Below are 23599 nucleotides of genomic sequence, written 5' to 3'. Positions count from 1 at the left end.
TCAACTTCTAGTGCTGGTTGTATATTTTTGAATTAAACATTATCTTCCAATCTCTACAGCTTCAATCAACAATTCATATTGTGTCCAGAAATAAAAACTACCTCACTAAGAAACACAAAAGAATATTTGAAAACAGACTGGACTTTTGAAGGTAAAATCACATCGAAAGTACGTCCTCATTCGGTGATCCCTCGGACTTGGCCCAAAGAAGCCCTCCTTTCGAAGCCAGAAACCCATCGTCAGAACCACATTTCAACTACCTCTATTCAAAGCCGAACCGTCAGCGGGCCCGCCGTCACCGTAATCATCTTCGTTCTCCTGTGACGTGCAGCAAGAACGGAATAAAAGCGCTGTCGTGTACGCAGCTTGACGTTTGAAGTTGTACGAGACGTGGAGCACTGCATGATGTTGTGAGCTGGTGATGAATTTCCGAGATATGTCCTTGGGAATTTTTGATCGAGGGTGTGGTGGTAGATAATTGGTGTTGTGAGGATATGTGTTATGTTCTTTTCTACAGTATATTCATCTTAATCATATTCACATTTCTATCGCTTCGTCACATCTTACACCCTCACAGCTTACCTCTCCGCTTATCAACAGCCTCTCTCAATTTAGCAATTACCTCAGACGGATCATTCGCTCCAAAAACAGCACTTCCCGCGACGATAACATTGGCACCCGCATCAGCAGCTTGATCAATAGTTCCTGGCCCCAGACCTCCGTCTACCTCAATATTTAAGTCGGGATATCGTTTTCGAAGTTCCGCAACCTTTGGCAATTCCGACGCCATGAACTTTTGTCCTCCAAATCCGGGATGAACCGTCATTACTAGAACCATCTGCGATTGTCAGCTCACCTCCTCAATGGCAGACAAAGAGAACAGAGGCGTACGTCTGGTTTATCCTCACTCTCCAAAATATCCCATAGTACATCCACGCTTGTATCAGGCTTAATCGCAATACCAGCCAACATCCCACAATCATGGATATATCTGATTAGCTCTTTAGGATTCGTCTTCTTGTCACTCGTCGCCTCGGGACTTTCTGCAGCTGTACTCGAGATCGCGGCTTCATAATGGAAACAATATAAATCGCAGCCCGCTTTCTGGAATTCTTTTACCCATTTCTTCGGCTATCCAATAATCAGCATAACTTTCACAAACACTGATAAGAAATGTTACCTCTGCAATCATCATATGACAATCAAAAGTCCCCTTCCCGTGTTTCTCGGTAGGTTTCGCGACATGACTTCGAATCTTCGTAACAATCGGCGCACCGAATGTGATGTTGGGTACGAAATGACCGTCCATGATATCAACTATTCTCCAATCCTAATTAGCCCTTTCCCACATCGAATATCACAGTCTATCATTTTACATACCATGAAGCCAATCCGCACCCTGAGCAATAGTATTCGAGCATTCCTTCCCTAGATCCGCGAAATCGGCGGACAGGATTGAAGGTGCTATGATAGCTCGAGGAGACATTTGTGCAACGTGTGTGTGTATGATTCCAAAAGTTTGAGTAATTATGTGAAGAGCGATTCCGTGTGTAACTTTTGTGAGATGTTGTGTTTGCGAAGTGGTCGGGATTTGCGGAGGGGCAGAGACGTCAAGATGCGTCGAGTGGTTGGTGGGGGTGAGGTCGGGCACGTGTTTGGTGGGGTAGTTGAGAGTCGAGAGCTTCTCCGTGGTGTTATCTGGACTTTGTTTTTTGCTGCAGTCTGCTTTGTATTTTAATTTGGGTAACCGTTTGGAGACTGTAGAAATCTCGAGAAATGAAATTGTGGAAAGTAGTGAGAAAGGCAAGTGGTTGAGTAATACTTTCTGGTACGTGTACAGCACAGACATGGCCAGCTGATGTGAATCTAACATATAAATCTGACATGTCAGAGTTGACAACAAAAATACCGCTATGGATGAATGAAAAGTACTTCTCTTGACTGAATCACTCATTATTCAGAGTGGTGGAGGAATAAGCATCCACTAGTCCAACCTAATAGACTGTAGCATAACCTTATTCACCATATAGAAAATATTTCTTACTATACTTTCAAGTGCTTGGATTTGAGTATTGAACGGATTCAGAGGTGGAAAAGTCCTGGACTCCGAATAGGTGGTCATCATGGAAAAAGCACGTACAGCGTGTGACTTCCAACCAGATGGATAGATACCTAGTAGCAAACTCCAGGAATTCGTTATGATCTCGAGATATTCCCAATAATGCAGAAGCTATTCGTGTGTTGTAGCAAAACAGATTTCCAAGGTATATAATTGTAAAGTCGGTTATACCAGTGAATGCTAGCAAGCTGGATACCAACTCATCAATATGTAGTCCACAGGGCCACCTGTCTCTCGTCGTAGAATAAGAGTCTGTAAAACTGATACTGACATTAATAAACTTGGTAGAGCTTACCAACAGTACGCCAACACTATAATACTAAACTCTCGGATTCCATGGACACCCATCCAGGGTTATCCCAATTCATTTAGATTGGAGAAGTCAAATCGAGGAATACTCGCGATCATCAAATCCTCGGCTTTCACGGCTGAAATTTACTTGTATCATCGGAGGCAAAATATCGGTTCGCTGTGTAGCGCTTCGGGCCAGTGGCAACATCAATAAATCGCGCCTTGGACTCTTGGTGGCTTGGACGTTGACGGGCTGTGCCGTTGCGGTCGAGAAGCGGTTGAAAAAATCACCAGTCGATGGCAAATTCCAGATCGAGGTCGAAAACAGAACTTCAGTAATGATTTGTCCAAGATGCCGAGGTGTATCATCTTCACCTGATGTCCAAAAAACGTGATCGATGACATAGATATCTTCCTCGATGCTTTCATGCGATGCACGGAAGACATGGAAACAATTCATGCTGGTGCCTTGCTTCTTACCCCATACCAAACTCAAGATATTCAGGGGTCGAGTTTGGTGGTGTCAATTCCGAAATTTGTGTGAAGGGAACAGGGGAGAAATTTCACACCACCATCGCTTTGACTGGTGGAGGAGCTTCAAGTCGAGCAGGCCGAGATTACTTGGCACGTGATTGGGCGACAACGAGAGGGGAAAGCTTCCAAGGTCCCCATAAAATGTAAGCGCAGGGTTCACAGCAACGCCCGGTCGTCGTATTTTTAAATAACACACCCACGCCTCAGGAGGTCTGTTTCGTTCGCTCCTCTTCTGCTTTCGTCGACACTCTTCAACTTCGAAACCGTCGCTGTCACTCGTTGCACGTTCACTCTTTCAACCAGATCAAACTTCTTTCTTCAACAACTAATACACCTTCTAATACCACATTTCTGTATTACTCCAGTAAGTAACCCCACCGTTCGCATCGCGTGTCGAGTCGCGACGTTTGGTCGCATTCGTCCAACATCGACGGGTGTCACTCGGATGCATTTGGACCATGTGGCAGAGCTAATTCTTTGTCCTCCAGAAAGAAAACTCATCCTAAATCTCCGAACATCTTCGAATAATACCATCAAAATGCAATTCTCAACCGCCCTCATTGCCGCCGTCGCCTTTGGCTTCGCAAACGCCGTTTCTTTCACAAACTCGGCCTTCAACGGTATTACAGCTGGACAACCAATTGAGTTGACCTGGACCGATGCTTCGGGACCAGTTACCATCACCTTGAAGAACGGTGCTTCCACCGACCTCCAGACCGTCAGCGTTGTTGCCAGTATGTTAAAAGCGAATCTTTCGAAAATATATTTGCTAATCATTCACAGGCGGACAAACTGGTAGCTCATTCACATGGAGCGTCCCATCTACCCTCACCCAGGACACCTATGCTCTTGAGATTACCGACTCTTCGGCCACACCAAACTACAGCCCTCAATTCGAGCTCATCGGTGGAGCACCTGCTACTTCATCTGCTGCTTCGTCAATCTCAGCATCCGCTTCTTCTGCCTCAAGCTCTGTCGCTTCATCCATCAGCTCCGTCACATCATCTCTCTCATCCGTCGCATCTTCCATCTCATCCTCCCTCTCTACAGCAACTGCTAGCTCCACCACCAGCAGCGATGCTTCATCCACCACCGCAGCCACCAACGGCACCACCACCACTGGATCATCTACATCCACTCGTGCATCCAGCACTGGAAGCCGAACCAGCACTACTAGCCCAACTACCACCGCAGTTGTACCAAACTCCAACTCAGCCGCTGATATCGCTTCCCCACTCGCATTGGTATTCTTGACCTTTGCAGCTATCCTCTCATTCAACTAGAATGGTCTGATTCTGTAATCTGTTCTTGATTTCTTACTTTGCTTGGGTTATATTCATGTGGGTGTTTTGTATTCAATTACGGACCAAGGACTGGGGGTCGTGTATGTACGGCATCGGGGTTTCGAGCATTTATGGGAGGCGCATAATCAAAAAGATGTCGTGGGAGAGCTTTCAATGCGGGTCGGTGGGAGCGGGTTTACATTGTATACATTTCATGAAGCATAGTAGTAATTAATCCAAACATAGCGAAAATGAACCTCTCGTTTCTGTGACAGATCTTGTTGGCAAAGATTTTCGCGAACGCGTACCATCGTGTCACATCCTGCAGCCTTTTCTCGTATCTGACTGTGTGCCAGCCATAAACCCGGTCGTATGGCGCATGAATTGCCTGACGCCATGCAGCCTCTAGGTTTCTGCGCAGGCTGCTATGCGCGCATACTGGGAGAGGGAAGGTGAATGATTCTATCCGTCGAAGCGGGGAGGATTAGTGCTACATTTTATATCTATTAAAGAAGAGACACATCACTTTGAAAATATGTCGACTTTATTACCTAGTGATCTGGCGACTGGAGGTACGAAAGGCGATCTTGGACGTAAGACGTCTCGATGTCGAGATCTCAAATTCGTCGGTTTATCAATTGCACTGTTGAAGCTCGATTAGTGCTCTAATATAGCATCGCTTGTTCTGGAATGAGGCCTTGCAACGAACGACCTCGCCCGCGGACGTGCTGTGGCGTTTTTGGGGGGTTTATGAGGAAGTGAGGTCGGCTGGATTTTAGTTTTTGGTGTTGGGATTGGGGATGTAGGTAGGTGGGGTGTGTAAGGCAGGTTGATGCGAGGATGTGTATTAGGGGGATGAAGATAGAGGTTGGGTGTTACCATCGCTGGACAGCACAGCAGACTCCATTACTGAAGAAGTCTCAAATCGCTCGATGAGCAAGCTTCAACTCCTTCGTAATCTCTAGAAAAGCGCCGTCTTTCTGATACAACTTCGACTGGGAGAAACCCATAATCTAACTAAGTCTAGGGATTTGCAGTTCGAAAGACGAAGTGCTTATAAGGAGAGAAATCGTGGTACGGTCTGAGGTCGGACGAGTCGCCTTTTTCAGATACAACTAGCAAGTTGATGAGTCAATGCATTACGTTGGTTATTGCTCTTTTCCTGCGGCATTCTCATCAGATCTTGGAGTTACCTTGCCCACCTCGTTGGAAATAGGCTAGCGCGGCCTTTACAGTCATACTAGGTAGATAGTGTGAGTAGCTCATCCTTTAAACTAATCGGTAATTACCAGAAAGAGAAAGCTGTTCGTTCTTTGACCAATTCGTACTTCGACTAGCAGATAGTTGCCAAAAAAGGCAAGTAAGTCGTACTTATATCTAAGATCTAGGATCAGCACTGACACGAGAACCATCCAGTAGATGAATGTTAGAATGTATCAACATCTCAATCCAGCAGCTGACTTGTTCTTATACCTGATACCGTCATATAAAACAAAGCCAATGCCACAGCAGATTCCAATCCCCCAGCAATCCCAACCCATCAACTTAACACTTCAACCTCCCCGTCCCCAACTTCCCCACCACAACCAGAACCACAACAATGCAACTTCACCTCACCCCCCTCATCCTCCTCCTCCTCCCCTCAACCCTCGCCGCAACCCTCTCCCCCCGCGACCAAAAACTCTCCATAAACGTCTACTCGGACAACAAATGCGCAAACTACCTCGAGACCTACAAAAACGCCGGCGAAGTATCGAAAATCGTCACTTTACCTTACGAAGTACGTTTTTTCTCCCATTTGTGCTCTGCCCTCTTTACATCCATCTCTTCCCTCTTCAACCACTCATCTACTAACCTCCCCAGGGCGTCGGCAGTTTCATCATCACCCAAGGCGCCTCGACCTACACGTGCGACAACGGGAACGCAAATCACTACGTCGCCTTCTTTTTTAATAGTAACACGGGCGGCCCGACGTGTAATGGGGCGGTGGGACTGTTGAGTCCGGTTGCGTGTGATAGTGAGGGGTGTCAGGAACTGAATGAGCGGGCGAGTAGTATGGCTATTTGTTTGGGGGTTGGGAGTTAGATGGCTGTATATGGAGTTTCGGAAATGGTAGGTTGGAAGGATTTGAAGGGTGGTTTCTTAGGGTGGGTGGAGAGTTGTTGGGTTGGTTGTTCTTTTCAAGTCGCTCTTTATGAAATGTTGGTGCAGTTTTCAGATATACGGGGAATGAGTAATTGGGATTTTCTGCTTTCCTATACCTAACAATGAAATTGATTCAGGTAATTGTGTGCTTCAGTTACTTAAAATATTTGCTTGATTGAATCCGTAAAAAGGCCCTTGAAGGCATTAAGTTAGAAATTTTTCTGTTAAAACTTAATATAGATGATAGGCCACAAGCTTGATTGAATACAGCGGAGTCAACTAGAGTGGTAATAGTGTAGAATGACAAGCAGCTGCGCGGATTTACTTGACGTCTGAGAGAAAGTGAAATATACGCTTTATGTTCACGTATAGAAAAGCGACTTCTTAATAACTTGAGAACAGCGTACTTAGTTCACAAATATTAAGACAACTTAAAAAGCGCGGAGATAGGTCATGAGCTTATAACTTACTTAATCGAAACGCAACGGAAATAGTGCTGTTATTCCAAGGCTCCACGCTGACACTGTGAAGTTGATAATCCAATTTTAAATGTCGGTTTCGTGGATTGCAATATAATCAGTGCTGTACTCAAAGCTCTCTTCTATCAGCCGAATAGAAGTACGACTTCTCATCCACTGGCAAAGTGTTAGTTTTCTGGGTTGTTGGATGGTGAGCTTTTCCTGTATGTTAGGAGAACACAGGAGATGACATGGCAGAGTTGGCAACGCACACACTCTACAAGTCTCTCAATGTAGAGCGACGATTTTACACAACAGGGAGCTCTGTTGGTGTGGACAGTGGAAGTTACCACTCTTATCTTACAGACTATTTCGGTTAAAATATAAACCGAGAATACACCTAAGGCGGACTGAAGTTTTCAATGGTTTTCGCAGGATATAATGATCCCAATTAGGAAAGGCCGAAACACATCTTCTTCTTTTGTCTTAAATGAATGTAATTAAGCCACTTAGCATTAACTTGCAACCTAGCGAAGAATACATCTAACGAGAGTTTAAATCTGTTAATTTAAGCCTCAATATAAAGTTCCAGATCATATCTGGTACTTTAAGCTGAGTCATAGAGGAAGAAACACAGGAAAGTACCGCTGAGATATAAGTGATCTAAGGTCACGTGGTTTTGTGAGCGTTCATCGCATCGGCACTTCTTCTCATAGATTCAACCTCGTATTCATAGTGCGAGATATTCAATTATCTCAAACCAATCGGCAGATAGATAATCATTATATCATTCTCGTCTATCTCTTTGACCCAAAGTCGTTATCCTTGTCTCCAAAAAGGGTCAGAACTTAAGCGGTGGCTAGTATAAATCCGGTACTTAAAGTGAATTGTGCAATTCAAATAAGAGGAACATATCCTTAAGACGAACAACAACTCCCAATTATATCCCAACTAGGCAACCTCATCTGTACAATTATCACAATCAAATTCACACGCATCTGAGTACCGAGCCAGCATACCCCGCAGATCTGCGCCCAGCCTCTAGCCTCACCCGTCCTTCCCAATCGGCACAACCCAACCAGGATTCCCTCCATCGGGTAACACTGACCTGCCTCTTCCACTCCAGATTGTCGTGATTCAAGAAAATCCGTCGTTCTTGGTTGGGCATTGGCGTACGCAGGTGAATTGTGGGTTTGTTTCAAATTTATTTAACTTATGCCTTTCTTTTTTATGACCATCTCTCACATCCTCTTACTTACATCTTTGCAAAAAATACAATAGTCGTTTTTGGAGAAGAAGATAAGGCAAGATGTACACTCAATTATTAGCTGGTTTCTTGCTGGCGCCTCTCGCATTAGCACAAAGCAATACCTTTGCATTCCCAGGAAATGGCGAGATTCCTCCTCTGTCCCCCGGCATGCCATTCGATATAACATGGACGCCATCACCAAACTCCGAGTCCGTCAACCTGATCCTCCGACAAGATCAAGGCGACGTAAATAACCTCGCTATAATCTCCATCATCGGCGGTAATGACCCATCCCCAATCCCAACCCTACCTAAACTAACAAACAACAGAAGAACTCCCCAACACAGGATTCTACACTTATCTCCCCCCACCAACCCTCATCAGCGGCACCGGCTACGCATTCCAAATCACCGATTCGGACAATGAGACAGACACAAACTACTCCCCCCAATTCGCCATCACCTCGCCCAACACCAGCATGACAGAATCAGCAGCCGACACCACCGTAACCAGTCCCCCCATCTACGTCGACCCCAGCGCCGTCACCAGCGTCGAGACCTCGGGCGTCACAGGCAGCGCCACGATCTTAGACACTTCAGCGATTATCGACCCGATCCGGACTTCGACGGCTGAAGACACGACCGTGACGAGCCCGCCGATTTTCGTGGATCCAAGTGTCGTGACGAGTGCAACGAGTAATGTGACTAGTATTAACACCTCTGGGGTTACTGGCAGTATGACGATTATGACTAGTCCGGTTGTCATTATCGATCCGATCCGTACTGAGAGTTCTGAAGGGGCGAGTGTGACTAGTCCGCCTATCATTGGGAATGCGACGGTGACGACGTCGAGGGTTTCGAGTTCGAGTGCCGTGGCTACTGTTACGGGGAATGCGGCGACGAGAGTTGAGGGGTTGGGGATGATGGGTGCTGTTCTCGGTGCTTTTGGGATGGTTATGGTTTTGTGATGTGAATTACGAAATGTAGGAATGGATGAGGGATTAAGGGAAACCAGTTATTAATTATGCACTTCCTGGTTATCATTTATCATTAAAAAATGCACAAATATCTCGCACCACACTCAATTTCTCCTCCTTAAAGTTCTAGAATCGAATCTTTACATATTTTAAGTAGATCCAATTAAATAATAAGTATTCCTAAATTAAATATAACTCGGAAATACATTAGCAACCCCTTATCAATGTGCTCCTTCTCAAGATATTCGTGGAATAGTATATACTACATGTAAGAACACGTTTCCAGATCCTATAATGATAGGCTAATTTAATCACATCAAAAACAACAGTACTTCTATAGTAGGTAAGCTTTACATGCTGCGTACTACTTCTTGATCACCGAGGCTTTTTGGGTAATTATCACTGTCCTATCTCATATAAATATCCTCGCTTAAGAGGCGACGTTTCTGTTCCTATAAAAGACAAGAGCTTTTATGTCTTTGACAGGTGCACTTGATATTCCTACAATTCACATTTTGGAGATCTCGGTGAAACGATCTCTTTTCGCACTTTTCGCACTTTATCGGAGCTATCATTAGACACGAGAAGCTCACAGAAACCCTAGAATGGGAACCCAGGTTTACCTTATCTTATATGAGAAGGCCGGGACAAGAATAAGGTCTAAGTTCTTATTATTATGTCAAACGGAAGAGCAGGTTCATGTACATTCGACACGTGCTCACCGTCATCGACACGTAGAGGAGAAATGTGATATACAACAGCATCAAGTTATTTCACGCACTCGTTTGGGAAGGGAGAATTTTAAGTTATCCAATTACGGGCCACCGAAGCTGATTTTATCAAGGTTTTTTGTTCCAACATATATTACAATCTCATAAACACATTATTTCATTACCCCACCCTTCAACTCCCTATCTATCTATTATAAACATCCGCAAACCGATCCGCAAGATACTGAATCCCCTCGGCACGATAAGTATCCGGCTCCACATACGCCAATTTCGTGACATTAACATCGAACACCATATTCCTAGGATTCTCGAGCGTATATTCGGGCCAGTTGACACAACTCACTGTCAAAACATTAGCAATCCACTCTCACTCAGATTCTTTACATCAAAGTGGAATTTGAGAGGTAAAGAGAAAGTTAAACTCACCACCAGAATCATTCGGACTCCCCCCCGTAATAAAACTAACCCACATGCGACTCATCAGTCTGGCCAACAAAAAGAACTCCTCGCCCTTCCCCTCAAAAGGATTCACGGCAACGACGTTCTTATACCCCAGACCATCCGTATTATCAAAGACGAATGCTACCTCCCGGAAATGTCCACTGCCTAACCACGCACCCGCCCCATTCGGGATGACGTTAAAGTGATAACTGTAGTTCGTCACGTTGTACTTGCTCCAGACTTGATTCACGATGCGGCGGGGCACGTGTTGACGTAGGTCGCCAATGTAGGAGGAGATACGCTTCCACTGCACGCCGTAGGATGCGAGGGGCCCGGTGGGACGGCCGTCAAGAGTGGCGGGGATGCCGATGGCTGGGATATCTGGGTAGAGAGCCGCGATTGTGACGGCGGTTGCGTTGTCTGGGCCTTGGGAGCGGACGTTGGCAAGGAATTGGTCGGTGGTATTGATGCCCTTTGGAGCGAAATCGGTTCCTTCGTCGTGATTGCGGCCCGTGAGGATGGGGACGCGGACGAAGTTGCCGGCTTGGAGGGAGGCGGTGAAGGGGGCGAGGAGGAAGTCGTTGTCGACTTGGGGGCCCCAGGGGAAGCCGGTTGTTACGGTGGAGTTGAGTATGGAAGAGAGGGTGTCGGTTGGGATGGTGCGGAGACAGGCGAGGGTGTCGGTTGCGTTGGAGCAACCGGCTGCGAGGGTGATATTGTTGTAGTAGGGTTGCCATTGGGAGGGGGTGAGAAGGCGGGAGGAGGCAACTGGTCCGCCGGATTGGACTATGGCTGCGCGGAAGAGGTTGTCATTTCTACCGCCGTAGGCCAGGAGTTGCATTCCTACCCCTGAGGCGCCAGCACTTTCGCCCCAGATGGTTACTTTAGAGGGGTCGCCTCCGAAAGCTGCGATGTTTTCTTGAACCCTGAGTTGCGTTAATGATGAATCTAAGTGTGTTATTCCGCTTAAGATGAGAGATAGAGATCTACTTCAGCGAAGTAGACACTTGAACAGTACAGTTGTCTGCTCATCTCTCTTCGTTTCGCCTCATCTGCTCCAAATCTTAGGAAACCGGAAGTATAACTCACCATTGCAAAGCCAATCTCTGATCTCTATTCCCCAGATTCGCATTTCCACTCTCCACAACCTCATTCCCAAACAAGAACCCCCAGGCCTGCAACCTATAATTCAATTGCACCACAATCATAGGCGCTCTCATCTGCACACTCTGTCTGACAATGAAGCTAGCATTATATCTAGGATCGCTATTTCCACCATTGGTATTGCCACCGCCATAAATCCATACACCAACAGGAAGATTAGTACCAGGCGCTACACCCTCTGGACGAATGACATTGACGGTCAGACAATCTTCAGAAATGTAATTTCCAAGGACCCAGGTGTCGGAGCCGTAGCCGATACATGCGGGGGAGTACTCGGTTGCGTTGCGAGTGTCGTTGAACGTGGTGTTTAGAGATTGCGGAGGACGGAAACGGAGGTCGCCAACTGGTGGTCGAGCAAAAGGGATGCCGAGGAAGTAATCCTGAGAGTACTCTTGGGAGTGGACGCCATAGTAGCTACCATTCAGTACTTGGACCGTAGGTGCAGTTGAATTCTGACGTTTGCTAAGTGCGGCAGTAGCGAGAAGAGGCAAACACCCCAGAACGTATGAGAGATTTGAGAGATACATAACTCCTGATGCTGGAAATTATATTAAAGTTCCTGGAGAAGCTCCCAGAACACGAATAAACAAATCAACCAACAGAGGAAACAAGCGATTCAAGAAGGAAAGCTTAGTATTTATACAAAAAGAAACCCACCATAGCTACTCTGATCGTCAGGTACGCTACTCCACGAAGACACAGAAAACTAGCCGACAGAGCTTAGCAGCTTAAAAATCAAACTGTTAATGACGCATGTTGGCCTGCCAAGAGGATTTAAAGATTCATGACAGGCTTTGACAACAGGTTACATACTGCTCCCCGCCTCCAGAACCCCATCAACCTGGCATATCCACGCGGAGTTGGAGAAGATTTCGGCGAGAATAGTGGACGAAGCCCCATGTAACATATAAAAGTGTGGGGTAATGACAGTTGCTGGGCCCAAGGATGGGATACACTAACTGCTTGGGAACCTTCTAATGCGGGGGAGATCGGTCCGAGTCGTGCCCAGCCTGTCCTGGCCGGTCATGTCTAAAGCTATGAGCGCCGCTTGGCGACTCAATACTCTGTACTCATATGCAATAATTTAAAGAGATTTCTACAGGAGGAATGTGCAAACTACAATAGACGCTCGGGAAGTATCCCGGCTTTTTTGAAAGTGTCTTCTTATTTATGCTTTATGGCAATTTGTCTGACTCGCGCACTAGTCTCAACCACCTCAATTGTATTGTGCCATTAATGACACCCATCTCCAACGCCAGTCGCTTTTCAGTTCCAAAAACTTACATTGTCCGTCCAAGCAAAGTACATGATCCCTCCAATATGACTCCCAAATGTGACATTAGCCGCTCTGTAACTCCGGATTGTAATTGTGACTATGATGGCGATTGTGTTAGTTTCGTAAAGAAAATATTGATACAGTGTGTTGTGAAATTGCAGAGTGATTGTGGAATAGCGCATGAATATGCTCATTTGCGAGAAATGATTTGTCGCTCGTAATGTGGTGTAGGCGTTTCCAGTCAAGCATGACCGTTCGGAATGCTAAATGACTGCTGGATGTTTCTCAAATTCTGTTGCTGGCTGGTCCCATTCGTAGCCTTTTCTTCTTGCTTAATCTGACCCATCATCTTCCTTTCTTCCTCGGCTCGAGCTTGCTGTTCCTCCAATATCAGCTTCTCTTGCTTGTGACAAGCAAATTCGATGTCTGACAAGAACATCAAATCCGATACAAGTTTGAAATTCTCGGCTTCCTTTCGTTGCTCCTTAGACTTTCCCCAATAACATTCAAATCTGAACATTGTAGGTTTCGCAGCTGGGTGCTTGTCTCTCCATACTGTAATCACATCTCCATGTCGCAGCTCACCCCAGAACCGAGAGGCGCTGTCTGGTGTCGTCGGATTGTAGCTTGGCAGATGTTCGCCATTGATCCAGATACCAGCACTCGCCTTTGTGGAAATGTAAAATGACATGTCTTGATCATTGTCGCTACCAACTTGCATTTTCTTGTTCCCCCGACCATAAAAGTTGGGCTTGAATGCGATAACTTTGAAGGCATATTTTGGTATGCGTATTTCTTTTCCAAATGCATAGCGAACGGTTGCCATATGTCCCCTACCCCAGCTTGTGAGACACTCGGTGATGTTCAAATTGATAGTTGGCAGACAACTGTCAGGTGTAGATAGCAATTTCGCAAGTATTCGCATAGGCGGAGCAAAGTCGTTCCCAACCACTTGAAAGGTTTCCTCGGGTTTGACTGGACCTGCAGGAGTAGCAGCATTTGATGTTGTCGCGGTGATCGGTAGGGACTCATCTTGGAGAATCCGGTGAGCAGCAAATGGGCCCTGCGAAGCCGTGTCGATTTCGAGTCGTCGCTCATCGCGTTTCATGAGCATACGGCGACCTTCGTCGGCAGTAGGTTCGGAATGGGCTCTGGGAGGTTCGATCGAAGAACTTCGGCTCCGGCTGCTGCGGAAACTGTGCATCGCCGTTTCAAATGTTTTCTGTCCGGACCGAAACGTTTCGCCGTTGGCCGCCGCGTGTTCGCTGATTCTTCGATAATCCTCCGTCGTCATTGGAGGGTAGTCGTTGTGATGCGTGGATTTGTCTGCCGGGTTCCAAAAGATACTAGCAGGCACCTCAAGTTCGATTTCACGCTCTGAACGACGTCGTCTTTTCGCCGGCATGCCTTTCGGTGCCCATGCATAATCACACTCGTCGGAATCAACCTCGCGGGGTCTTCGAAGGCTAACAGTTGCAGCATGGGCGAAATTATTTGGTGCAGCTTCTGCTAAAGGAGATGGGGCGGAAGCAGGAGAGTGCATGTTGAGGTTACCGACCAGAGATTCTGTCCCCATCAAGCTGGATGATCTTTTTGCGCGACTGTTTTGGTCGTTCTCCGGATTTTGTGGGGTGAATGGTTCGACAGGCAGTTCTGGAGAAGGAGCAACCATGGTCTCTGGTAATGGCGCGTCCATGTTTGCAAGAAGGGCCTGAAAATTATTTTCGACCTGCGATGAGGCTTCGCCATCTGTAAATTGTTGAGACTGACTGAACGCATCGAAGTGTTGTGAGGCATCTGTAGACATGGGCAGGTTGAGATGATTCATAGGTATAGCACCCGAGCTCCCCACTGCCGACACGTTAACCTCTCCAAATAAACGACCACCCGGAACAGCGTTCTGGGCACCACCAGCATATTGCAAAAACGAATAGCTCTCGTCCTCATTCAGAAGCTCGTTCTCATTCTGGAGCTCATCATTTGTATTAAAACTGCTTGGGATTTCTCGTTGCTGAATTTCCGTGACATCACTCATGCTATCGGGATCAATTTCAATGCTGTCCTCAACCGCAAGATTGCTTTCTTGAAGGTGGAGCTGCGAAAACTGTGAAGATGACTCCTCTATCTCGGTTTCTTGCGTGACTTGGACCTCGACATCGTCCATGCCTGTAATCCATGGATTCTGCTGCAACTCGGCAATAGTGGCCCGATGTTCTGGTCGAATGTGAAGCATTGATCTGACAAAACGCAGACCAGTCTCACTGATGCCAACATTCTGTAACGGCCGAATGTCCAGTGCCTGGGTCATAACCCGATCCAACAATTGCGAATAAGTGGTTTCCTGATTCTTCCCAAGTGGATATGGAGGCAATCCTGACATAGAGTACCAGATTACTCCAGCCAAAGACCAGACGTCAACTGCATGTCCGTATCGTTGTAGGGGAACGGATTTCTTGTTTGTGCCTCGCGGAACGCGGCGTCCAGAAGTATCATAATCCTTGTATTCCATGTAAACTTCTGGTGCACAGTAAAGTAGGGTACCACAGAACGTGCGAAGAAATGTCTCATCGTTGTCAATCATCTTTGAAAGACCAAAGTCTGTCAACTTGACGACGTATGGGTCGCGTTGTGAGATCAGGATATTGTCGGGCTTGACATCTCGGTGGGTGATGTTCTTTCCGTGCAGATAACCCAGTGCTCCCAGCAATTGATCTGTTATATCCCTGACAGTATTTTCGGGGAGGTGACCAGATTGACTGATGAGGCTACCAAGGTCGCCTCCTGGGACAAACTCCATGATGATGTACAAGTAGTCATGCCAGTCGACGTGCTCAATGTATTGTACAATATTAGGCTGCAAGGCATTAGCGACGTATCTTTGACTTGCCATTAACACTTACATGTGTAATTCGACTCATGATGCGCATTTCTGTCTCCATCTTCTGGTCTAGGATACCATTCTTCATGAAACGCCTCTTCTCCAGCTCTTTGGCAGCGTACGGAATTCCTTCAGATTTTGTGGTTACTTTGTAGACGACAGCGAAGGCGCCTTTACCAATCGTCCCTACTCTGTTGTATTTGTTTCCGCCTTGCCATTCCTTGATACGCTTGGGCAATAGAGACTTCCCGGAAGCTTTGGGAGTGTCAGTCCGAGGTCCGGCAAAGATGTCGGGCTATATAAAAGTCAGCAAAGCATCGCCCATATAGCACAGAAATCCAGTTCTCACGGTGTCTCCATGCTGGCCAACTTTTGCAGCGGTTCGGCGTGCTCGAATCTGGTCTCGGTAGTCTAGAAAGTCAGCTAACTTTTGTTCATACGCATCCTGTTGCGCATCACTACGCTTTGGAAGCCAGACGACGAAATCGTAGTTTTCTTCTGGTGGTGTCATGACGAGAATGATCTTCTGCCCATTCTCTAGAGTATGCTTGTAGCCTAAACCGTTCTCCTTGTCCTTCCCCCGCAAGCAGAGTGCGTCAACCACAGTGCCATTTGTACTTTGGTCCTCAATCATAAGAGTAGCATGCTCGTTAATGTAAATGCGAAAGTGGATGTTGCTTATACGTCTCGAAGGCTCATTACGACCGATTACGAAGTCACATCGAGCTGGGTTACGACCGAAATGAAAGCCACCGATCGGATCTTTAAGATCAGCAGAGAGCCGTAGAGCGATACCACATGGTGTGAGTCCCTGAGCTTTTATCTTAAATGTCTGAGCAATGTCATCAGGATGCAAGTGCTTCTCTCTGATCTGAAGATCGCCTTTCGAGAGGTATGTATTTCGAGGGTTGACCGCGCGGATTTCGTTAGCCGCATGGAGGGCAGGTAACGTCATGGGCTGCAGAACGCATATGATATCGGAAGCCTCTTCGTCCGTCAGTTCCGAATGCCCATGATCGGATCGTCGATCGTCGTGGTAGAGTTGGGTTGCTATAAAGAGGGGATCGTGAGCAGCCATTTCCTTTTGCCAGGCTTTGTACGAAGCAGAGAAAGAAGTGCGACGACGATGCAATTGAAAAAAAGAAGAAGTAAAATTGGGGGAGATACCTGGCTGAGTAGCCTCTTCCTCCTGGTAGTCCATCTTGGAGGGCGGTGGGAAGATGTGCTCGTCGTCGTGAGGATGATGGTGGGGTAAAAGCTCGAGATGCTCGAACAATGTGAATATCTGCACAAAGTGCTGCAGGCAGTAGTATTCACCCTAACAACACCGCAACGACCATGTGACTGCTTCCCGGACTATATCAAAGATGTAACAAATATGGCAAGTCGAAATGAAATAACAATGTTCAATGTCCAAGCCGTAAATCAGATCTGCTGCCTTCTTCCCAACAGCAAGTGCACCTATATATTCCAAGTTACAGCAGACGGTCCTTAAAGAGTGGCAGAAGACAGTCAAGTCCTCACTGGATATATCTCGCGCGTAGTTCGTGGTGGAGGCATCTATGGCGAGGGTGAGGTCCGCTGCTACAGATTACAGATCAGTCAACGGTCCTCACAGCAACGACGAACAAAAAATATTTGGGCACTAAGTACATTGCCTTTTGCTGGCAGACAACTTGCCCTCGACGGGCCCACCACAACAGGTGATAACTCTATGTGGACCTTTCTCAAAAAAATAGCAGAAAGTTCGGTTGTGCACAAGACTCGAGAAGTTGAACAATAAATGTTCACGCTTGCTTCACTCATGAGATGTTTCACACATACCCGGACCAGCCAGAGACCATTAAATTAAGCTATCCGAGGTGATGATCCGCGCCGGCGCTAGGGCCAAATTAAGCCTAATCAGGTCCTGACCGCCTGTGCATCATCCCATGTTCAGCCCTGTTCCTTCAGAAAATATTTCCCGCCAACTTGCATCGTCGCATTTGTATGCATAAAGTGCTTACTCGGATAAAATCCCATGAAGGCAACCCAAATCTCGATGGTGGCTATCCCTGAAGGTTTGTCGGTGGAAATATTCGCCTGACGTTTATCTCCACAACAGATACGCGGCCACTGAATCATTGTCACATGTCCAGTGACTGAGATATGTCGCACCAAAACACCAGAAGACTCGATCAAGCCACTCAGCCTTATCACGAGCCTTTCCACACCGAAGATGACTCTCGAGTACTCAAGAGTACGAAAACATGACGCCCGGTTACGTTGAATGACGGGTAGCCACGCAACAGTGTTACACAAACCCGTCTGTGAACCCCCGGCATTCCAGATGTCTCAAGCACGGTAAGGTTATATAATACCACGACATAAAAAAAATCCCTAAGATATCTCTGATGTAAGCATGAGGTGTGGTACGCAGAGTACGACGCCTTAATATATAACAACTTGTTACAGACGCGTGTTGTACTATCGCACCCCAAGCAGATATGGGCTTCAAAATCCCGCAATGAAATAGAGTATAGAACGGAAACGAAATGTTTGAAGAGAGATGTGCCATAAGTTATCCTAATAGGGTAGTCATAGAAGGATCAAAGGTTTGTAACCTTCTCAGGTGTGCCTGCCTATAGGTATTCTGCAATACGGTTATTTACAAACACAGCACTGTCTTTCTGGACACAAACAAAGCGTAAACAAAGGGTCCAAAAACACAAAGGACATATTTGGCATAGACTACGTACGTGTCAACTGTACCCAAGCACACTACAGTACCGGTGAACTTGGAGATTTCAAAATCACAATTCGAACACTTTAACAATTCTTTTGCTTACTAGAAGTGTCTGCCAGACGTGAACATGTAAATATGTGAACTTCAAATACATGGGAACACCAAGAAGCAATTACGGTTTCATCACAATACTATACACTCTGAAGGGAATATACACTCTGAAGGTAATTTTCTTCCTCACTTCTAAGAACTCCTATAATACAGCGAACAAAATCTTTTCATATTTGAAGCACAGGATTGACAAGATCTATGATAACATATACCTAGATATCCAAATATTCTTGTCCACGTCATGATATGATCTTATAAGCGGATGCCCACCGATTGTACAGGGGGCTTATCAAACCGTTTTGATAGCTTGCTGCATAATTGTTATAAAAGGAGCTTACCAAACCGGTCAGGTAAGTTGTTACTCAATGATTGCACCAAGAGCCTATCAAACCGCTTTTCTAATTTATTTCTCCACCTTCCGTTGACCCCAACTAAACCTTCCAGTCTTACTACGAGCAAGCGACCCCATCTCACCCCTGACCCTAACCGTCGCAGACTCTCTAGTCGCCCTGGTTGTATTACAACGAGCAATTGGTTCCGTCTTTTTCATAGCTTCAAACGTCGTAGACTGTCCGCACGTCGCAGATTCTCTAAACGCTCTCCCAACCGCCCTCTTAACTTTTCCAAAAATCCTCACACATCCCTCTTCTGGAATCTTCTTATGGTCTCGGAACTTTGTATTCTTTGGAACCTCCTCTTCAGCAAGCCTGCTAATATACCATTTCTTACCAAGATCTTCATTACGCGTCCATCTCGCAACAGTGACTGGCGTGTCTGGGTGTCTGGCAGCATTGTCGAATGTGATGAATAATATATTCTGCCATTCAATAGGATACATGGGTGGCCGCTGACGAGACATTTCAACGGTGATGCTCAGTGGGGGCTTCTCTGGTGTAGAAATTTCTTCGAGTTCAAATCCGGTCTCCTCTTGAATCATGATACGGCGCCAGTCAGGATCGAGCTTGTTTTCTAACATATCTAGGTTGGCGACGCTGAATGTTGTAAAAGGATCATCCTCTTCGTTTTGAGTCCCTGTGTGAAACACCGTCCAAAATGAGCATGGTTTTCCGCCGAGAAAATTCTCTTCTTGTAAAAGATCGTAGTCAAAAATGCTGAGGAAATTGACGAATCTTTGTCGGGTGGAGGGGCATGCCTTTTGATTTTGCTGTGTAGACATTTTGGGTTGGAAGTTTCTGGTCGACGTACAAAATATCGTGTCCGTTTTCTTAAATTGAAGAATGTAGACATAGTAAGAGAAAACTTCTGATTTATGTTCGATTCACCTCAAAGAAAACAATTTGTCTTACTGCTGTGGGGCACATTCTGCTATTCAGCCCATGAATGAAACTCACGAAAACTCTTGTACCTCTTGATTACATAGATGTCTTTGTTCACTGTTTTCAACAACTTTCAATGAGATTGTTCCATTAAATATTGATTGCTGTGAATCATCAACGATCTGCATCTTTCGCCAATAGATTGCAAAATGTATGATTTCACACTAATCATTTCTTCGAGGCCAAACTTTTGTTAGTTGACTCACTTCTTTGAAATGGTATTAGCAGACTCTAAGTTTCTTGGTTGTAAGGAGTTGTAGTTCGAACGAAAGAAATTGAAGCTCCTCCGTATCTCTTGTTGTCAAAAGCAAAGGCTTCCGAATTTTCCGTCTTCGATGTGAGGAACCACAAAATACATGGGATTGATATCGTCAGCCTGAGCTCTTAAAAAGTAAATCCATTTTTATCGTTTGATGCGCTGCCTAAAAAGTTCCACTAAGCGTTGGATGGAGCTCCTTTGTTAATTTTCTTGGCGCCATGCTCGCTTAGCAACATCTTCCCCCTTTTCGCATTTTCACGAACAAAATTATGAGGCAAGTGCGTATCAAACTCTTGATTACTCGAAAACATGACATACTAAAAAGGATCAACTGTATAACACAGCAATTGCCAAATACCGGAAAGCCCATCTGATATCATTCCAAATTCCACCTTCACCAGCAAACTCGCTTAAATTTCATTACTGCTTTGTCACTTTAAGTGAATCAGACCACAGCAGTGACACATTGGGATATTTTGTTGCATGTCGCAGCGCATGTAAACAAAACAACAAGAGCCATCCTTCAGCAAGGCTACATACTCACCAAGAAGATGCGCAAACTTCTGAAACTTTCTAACAAAGACTTGCGACGTACAACCAGTGCCACAATTGATGGACTTGACTACCACAAACATTGACGTTACGTCTTCCACATAATATCCAATCTATGGTCTTTGGGAAGTTGATTCTAGAATTCGAACCCTATGTTTACTTTCGAGGCTTTGTGAAGTTTCCCAGAGTATCTCGGAATTGACGCTCGCCATCCTTTTCACTTCGACCGTGAACACACCTCACAGTGCACCCACGCCTTTTTTTCGTATATAGCACCCTAAAGTAGTTGTTTCCGAAGAGATCACCAGATTCTGCAGACTCATCTTGCCAACCCGCGAGGCAGTTTGCAAAAGTTTTATAGAAATCAGAAGATCATTTCCTCAATTAACGTGAAAGTTTCATATCGTCAATTGCCATCTCACAGCACTTTTATAACGCTAAGCTTCTTGATAACGCTAGTCAACTTTAGCGCCCTTTCCTGGTCTCTTCCCGGACAATTCAGAATTTGATATTCGCTTAAACGCCAAAACGTCACAACAGGTGAATAATTCATGGCAACAACATCACCACGCATAGAATGTGAAAATTTTGTTCCATGTCGCACCGATAACTCCAACGACATGCCTTCCACGAGGCTATGGATGGGCAGTAGCGGAGGTGTTTGGATATGGCAGCCTCGCCGGAGCTTCCAAAGGGCGAAAAGACGCTAGTTTCCTCAATATCAAATTCACCGAAGGTGAATACAACCATTAACACGTCAACCTTTTGTTGTATATCGCACCGCTAACTACAACCACCTCTGTTCCACGAGGCTACTATATCAAGCGTGCTTCTCTCACTATATGATAGACAGCCTCGTCTCGCTTCCCCTGATGAGAAAGCCGCTATTTTCTACAACAGCAAATTCCGTTAAAGGTGAATGCAACTACATCATCCCGCAACGAATCCAGATTTTGTTGCACATCGCAACAGAGATCCAGACGTTCAACTTCTGCAAGGCTACCATTGAAAATCTCACATACCCTCAAGCCTCGTCTGCCGTCAAGTGATTCCCGTCACGTCGCCGTAGCCACGTCAATATCAAAATGTAAACATAGCAACAGTTCACCGCGATACTTGAGTTTTGTTGCATGTCGCACGCGTCTGAAAACGAAAACATCTTTCCGACAAGTCTACAAAACAGAGCTCCTTATCACTAGTGTGGCCTTGTGCCAGAAAAGTCTTCCATCCCTCCGCACCACCTCCGATGTATGTGAACATAACAAAACGCGATCACTTCACAATAAATTGGGTTTTGTTGCACATCGCACGCGTTTGAAAGTACCAACACTCTTCTTCTAAGTCTAACATCTATAGCTTCACATCGCTGGTGTTTACTTACCGAACGCGAGATCTTTCCTCACTCCACATCCCCAATTTTCTCATTATGCAAAACGCGAACAATTCAGCAGGACACGACACTGAAGTTTTGTTGCACATCGCACGCGTCTGAAAATAACCAACTTTTTCTCATAGATCTGCGAAGTCTTTTGTTTACATTTCTGGCGTGGACCTCTCGCTTCAAAGTCATTCCTCACTCCGCACCCCTAATTTCCACTATAACACAACAAAGTAAAATGTACCTTACCAAAACGATTGATTGTTAACAAAATACAGGCAATCAAGGATCCAAAGACCATTCTAACAGCGCTACTGGCCACTTATATTTTGATTCCTGGCCATGTCTTCTCGTTTCTCCTCTCGTAAATAAAAGTATTCCTCCATTCCCCACCACAACAGATATCAATACCGCACACAACACTTGATTCGTTGTTACATGTCGTAAAATATCACATGTATACTTAGTATCCTACAAGTTTACGGCATATTTCTACCGTTTCATCACACACATATTAACCTCGACAGCTTATTTCCAAGTAAGGCCATGCCCTTAAATCCACTACAACAAAAGTGAATACATCACCACAACACTTAAATTTTTGTTGCATATCGCAATGCGTTATACAAACGTCCTTTATCTTGCAAGGCTCCATTGCCTCGCTACACTTCCAGCACATATCCCCACCTCGTCAGGCCATCCGCGTATAAAATCTTGCATCAATCTCCACTACAACAACCGAAGGTGAATTCACCACACTACCACATCTGTCCACTCAGATTTTTGTTGCACATCGCACATCCCATTCCAACGTCTCTCTTCTCGCAAGGCTGTAGTATAAACTGTCTTCTCTTACAAGACTCGCAGCCTTGCCTCCTCTCTCCGTCCTCTCCAGCAGTAGTTATATCTCTCTAATACACAAAGGTAAATTCACTACACTATACACGTTATTTTAGAGATTTGTTGCACTTCGCACTAACCTTATTTTAACGACGAAGGTCTACATATATCCCATATTTCCTAGTACTTTTATCCTTATCTACCGCTCTAGGTACTTGATATTACAACTATACCTTACTCTAGTTTATGTTTACTACTATATCTCATCCTCGTTATTTGTTATACATCGTACTTTCTATCCTAAGCTAACAGCCCCTAAAATTCTCTACCCTCTAACATATAACCGTTTTATAATATATCGCGCTTTCCATTCTAGACTTTCAAGGTCGTTAAGGTAGACTAAGTAATCTCCAATCTCCCTTCACTTCCACGCCCATCTCACTCCGCACACCCAGTATCAAAACCCCACCTCCGTCAAAGGTGAATTCACTACTTCCCCTCATTCATAACCCTACCTCCGTTTTGTTGCATATCGCACCAACCTTATTTCAACGTCGAAGCTCCACTTGTAGCCTCTAATTCCTTCCCATCTCCCCCCCCCCAAAAAATGAAACCCACACTCCCTCAAAGCTCATTCCACCCTTTCCCACCCTAACCCCTATACCCTACATCTTATTACACATCACAACATCCTACTCCAACCTCTCACGTCTATACAACCTCCTATCTTCCTCACAACCTCCCAGCTTCCATCACCTCCACCCCCATCTCCCTCCCCACACCCCAACCTTCCATCTCCCTCAAAAGTGAACTCACCACCCCTCTCCGCGCCCACAACCCCAAATCCCTGCT

The 23599-nt window shown here is 45.6% G+C and overlaps 7 protein-coding genes across 7 annotated transcripts; 3 read left to right on the top strand and 4 right to left on the bottom strand.

Moving 5' to 3' along the window:
• Positions 1-252: 252 nt before the first annotated feature.
• On the bottom strand, positions 253-1486 carry GLAREA_05687 (Ribulose-phosphate binding barrel; the record flags this gene model as incomplete). Its single annotated transcript, XM_008078976.1, has 5 exons — positions 253-398; positions 583-838; positions 892-1131; positions 1181-1317; positions 1381-1486. 5 exons carry the CDS (start codon positions 1484-1486, stop codon positions 253-255), a joined length of 885 nt encoding a protein of 294 aa, XP_008077167.1.
• Positions 1487-3482: 1996 nt separating this feature from the next.
• GLAREA_05686 (uncharacterized protein) lies at positions 3483-4227 on the top strand (the record flags this gene model as incomplete). Its single annotated transcript, XM_008078975.1, has 2 exons — positions 3483-3678; positions 3728-4227. 2 exons carry the CDS (start codon positions 3483-3485, stop codon positions 4225-4227), a joined length of 696 nt encoding a protein of 231 aa, XP_008077166.1.
• A 1600-nt stretch (positions 4228-5827) lies between these two features.
• Positions 5828-6312, top strand: GLAREA_05685 (uncharacterized protein; the record flags this gene model as incomplete). Its single annotated transcript, XM_008078974.1, has 2 exons — positions 5828-6007; positions 6091-6312. 2 exons carry the CDS (start codon positions 5828-5830, stop codon positions 6310-6312), a joined length of 402 nt encoding a protein of 133 aa, XP_008077165.1.
• Positions 6313-8139: 1827 nt separating this feature from the next.
• On the top strand, positions 8140-9046 carry GLAREA_05684 (uncharacterized protein; the record flags this gene model as incomplete). The annotated part of the gene is made up of 2 exons (XM_008078973.1): positions 8140-8359; positions 8409-9046. 2 exons carry the CDS (start codon positions 8140-8142, stop codon positions 9044-9046), a joined length of 858 nt encoding a protein of 285 aa, XP_008077164.1.
• Positions 9047-9970: 924 nt separating this feature from the next.
• On the bottom strand, positions 9971-11918 carry GLAREA_05683 (alpha/beta-Hydrolase; the record flags this gene model as incomplete). Its single annotated transcript, XM_008078972.1, has 3 exons — positions 9971-10128; positions 10213-11153; positions 11317-11918. The coding sequence occupies 3 exons, from the start codon at positions 11916-11918 to the stop codon at positions 9971-9973; spliced, it is 1701 nt and encodes a 566-aa protein (XP_008077163.1).
• A 990-nt stretch (positions 11919-12908) lies between these two features.
• On the bottom strand, positions 12909-16746 carry GLAREA_05682 (Protein kinase-like (PK-like); the record flags this gene model as incomplete). Its single annotated transcript, XM_008078971.1, has 3 exons — positions 12909-15521; positions 15568-15840; positions 15895-16746. The coding sequence occupies 3 exons, from the start codon at positions 16744-16746 to the stop codon at positions 12909-12911; spliced, it is 3738 nt and encodes a 1245-aa protein (XP_008077162.1).
• Positions 16747-18784: 2038 nt separating this feature from the next.
• Positions 18785-19558, bottom strand: GLAREA_05681 (uncharacterized protein; the record flags this gene model as incomplete). The annotated part of the gene is made up of 1 exon (XM_008078970.1): positions 18785-19558. The coding sequence occupies one exon, from the start codon at positions 19556-19558 to the stop codon at positions 18785-18787; it is 774 nt and encodes a 257-aa protein (XP_008077161.1).
• Positions 19559-23599: the final 4041 nt, after the last annotated feature.

Source organism: Glarea lozoyensis, assembly GCF_000409485.1.
Source record: "Glarea lozoyensis ATCC 20868 chromosome Unknown GLAREA10, whole genome shotgun sequence".
Taxonomy (NCBI): Eukaryota; Fungi; Ascomycota; class Leotiomycetes; order Helotiales; family Helotiaceae; genus Glarea; species Glarea lozoyensis.
The sequence above is the reverse complement of the archived record's forward strand: the minus strand, read 5'-3'. Positions and strand labels throughout refer to the sequence as shown.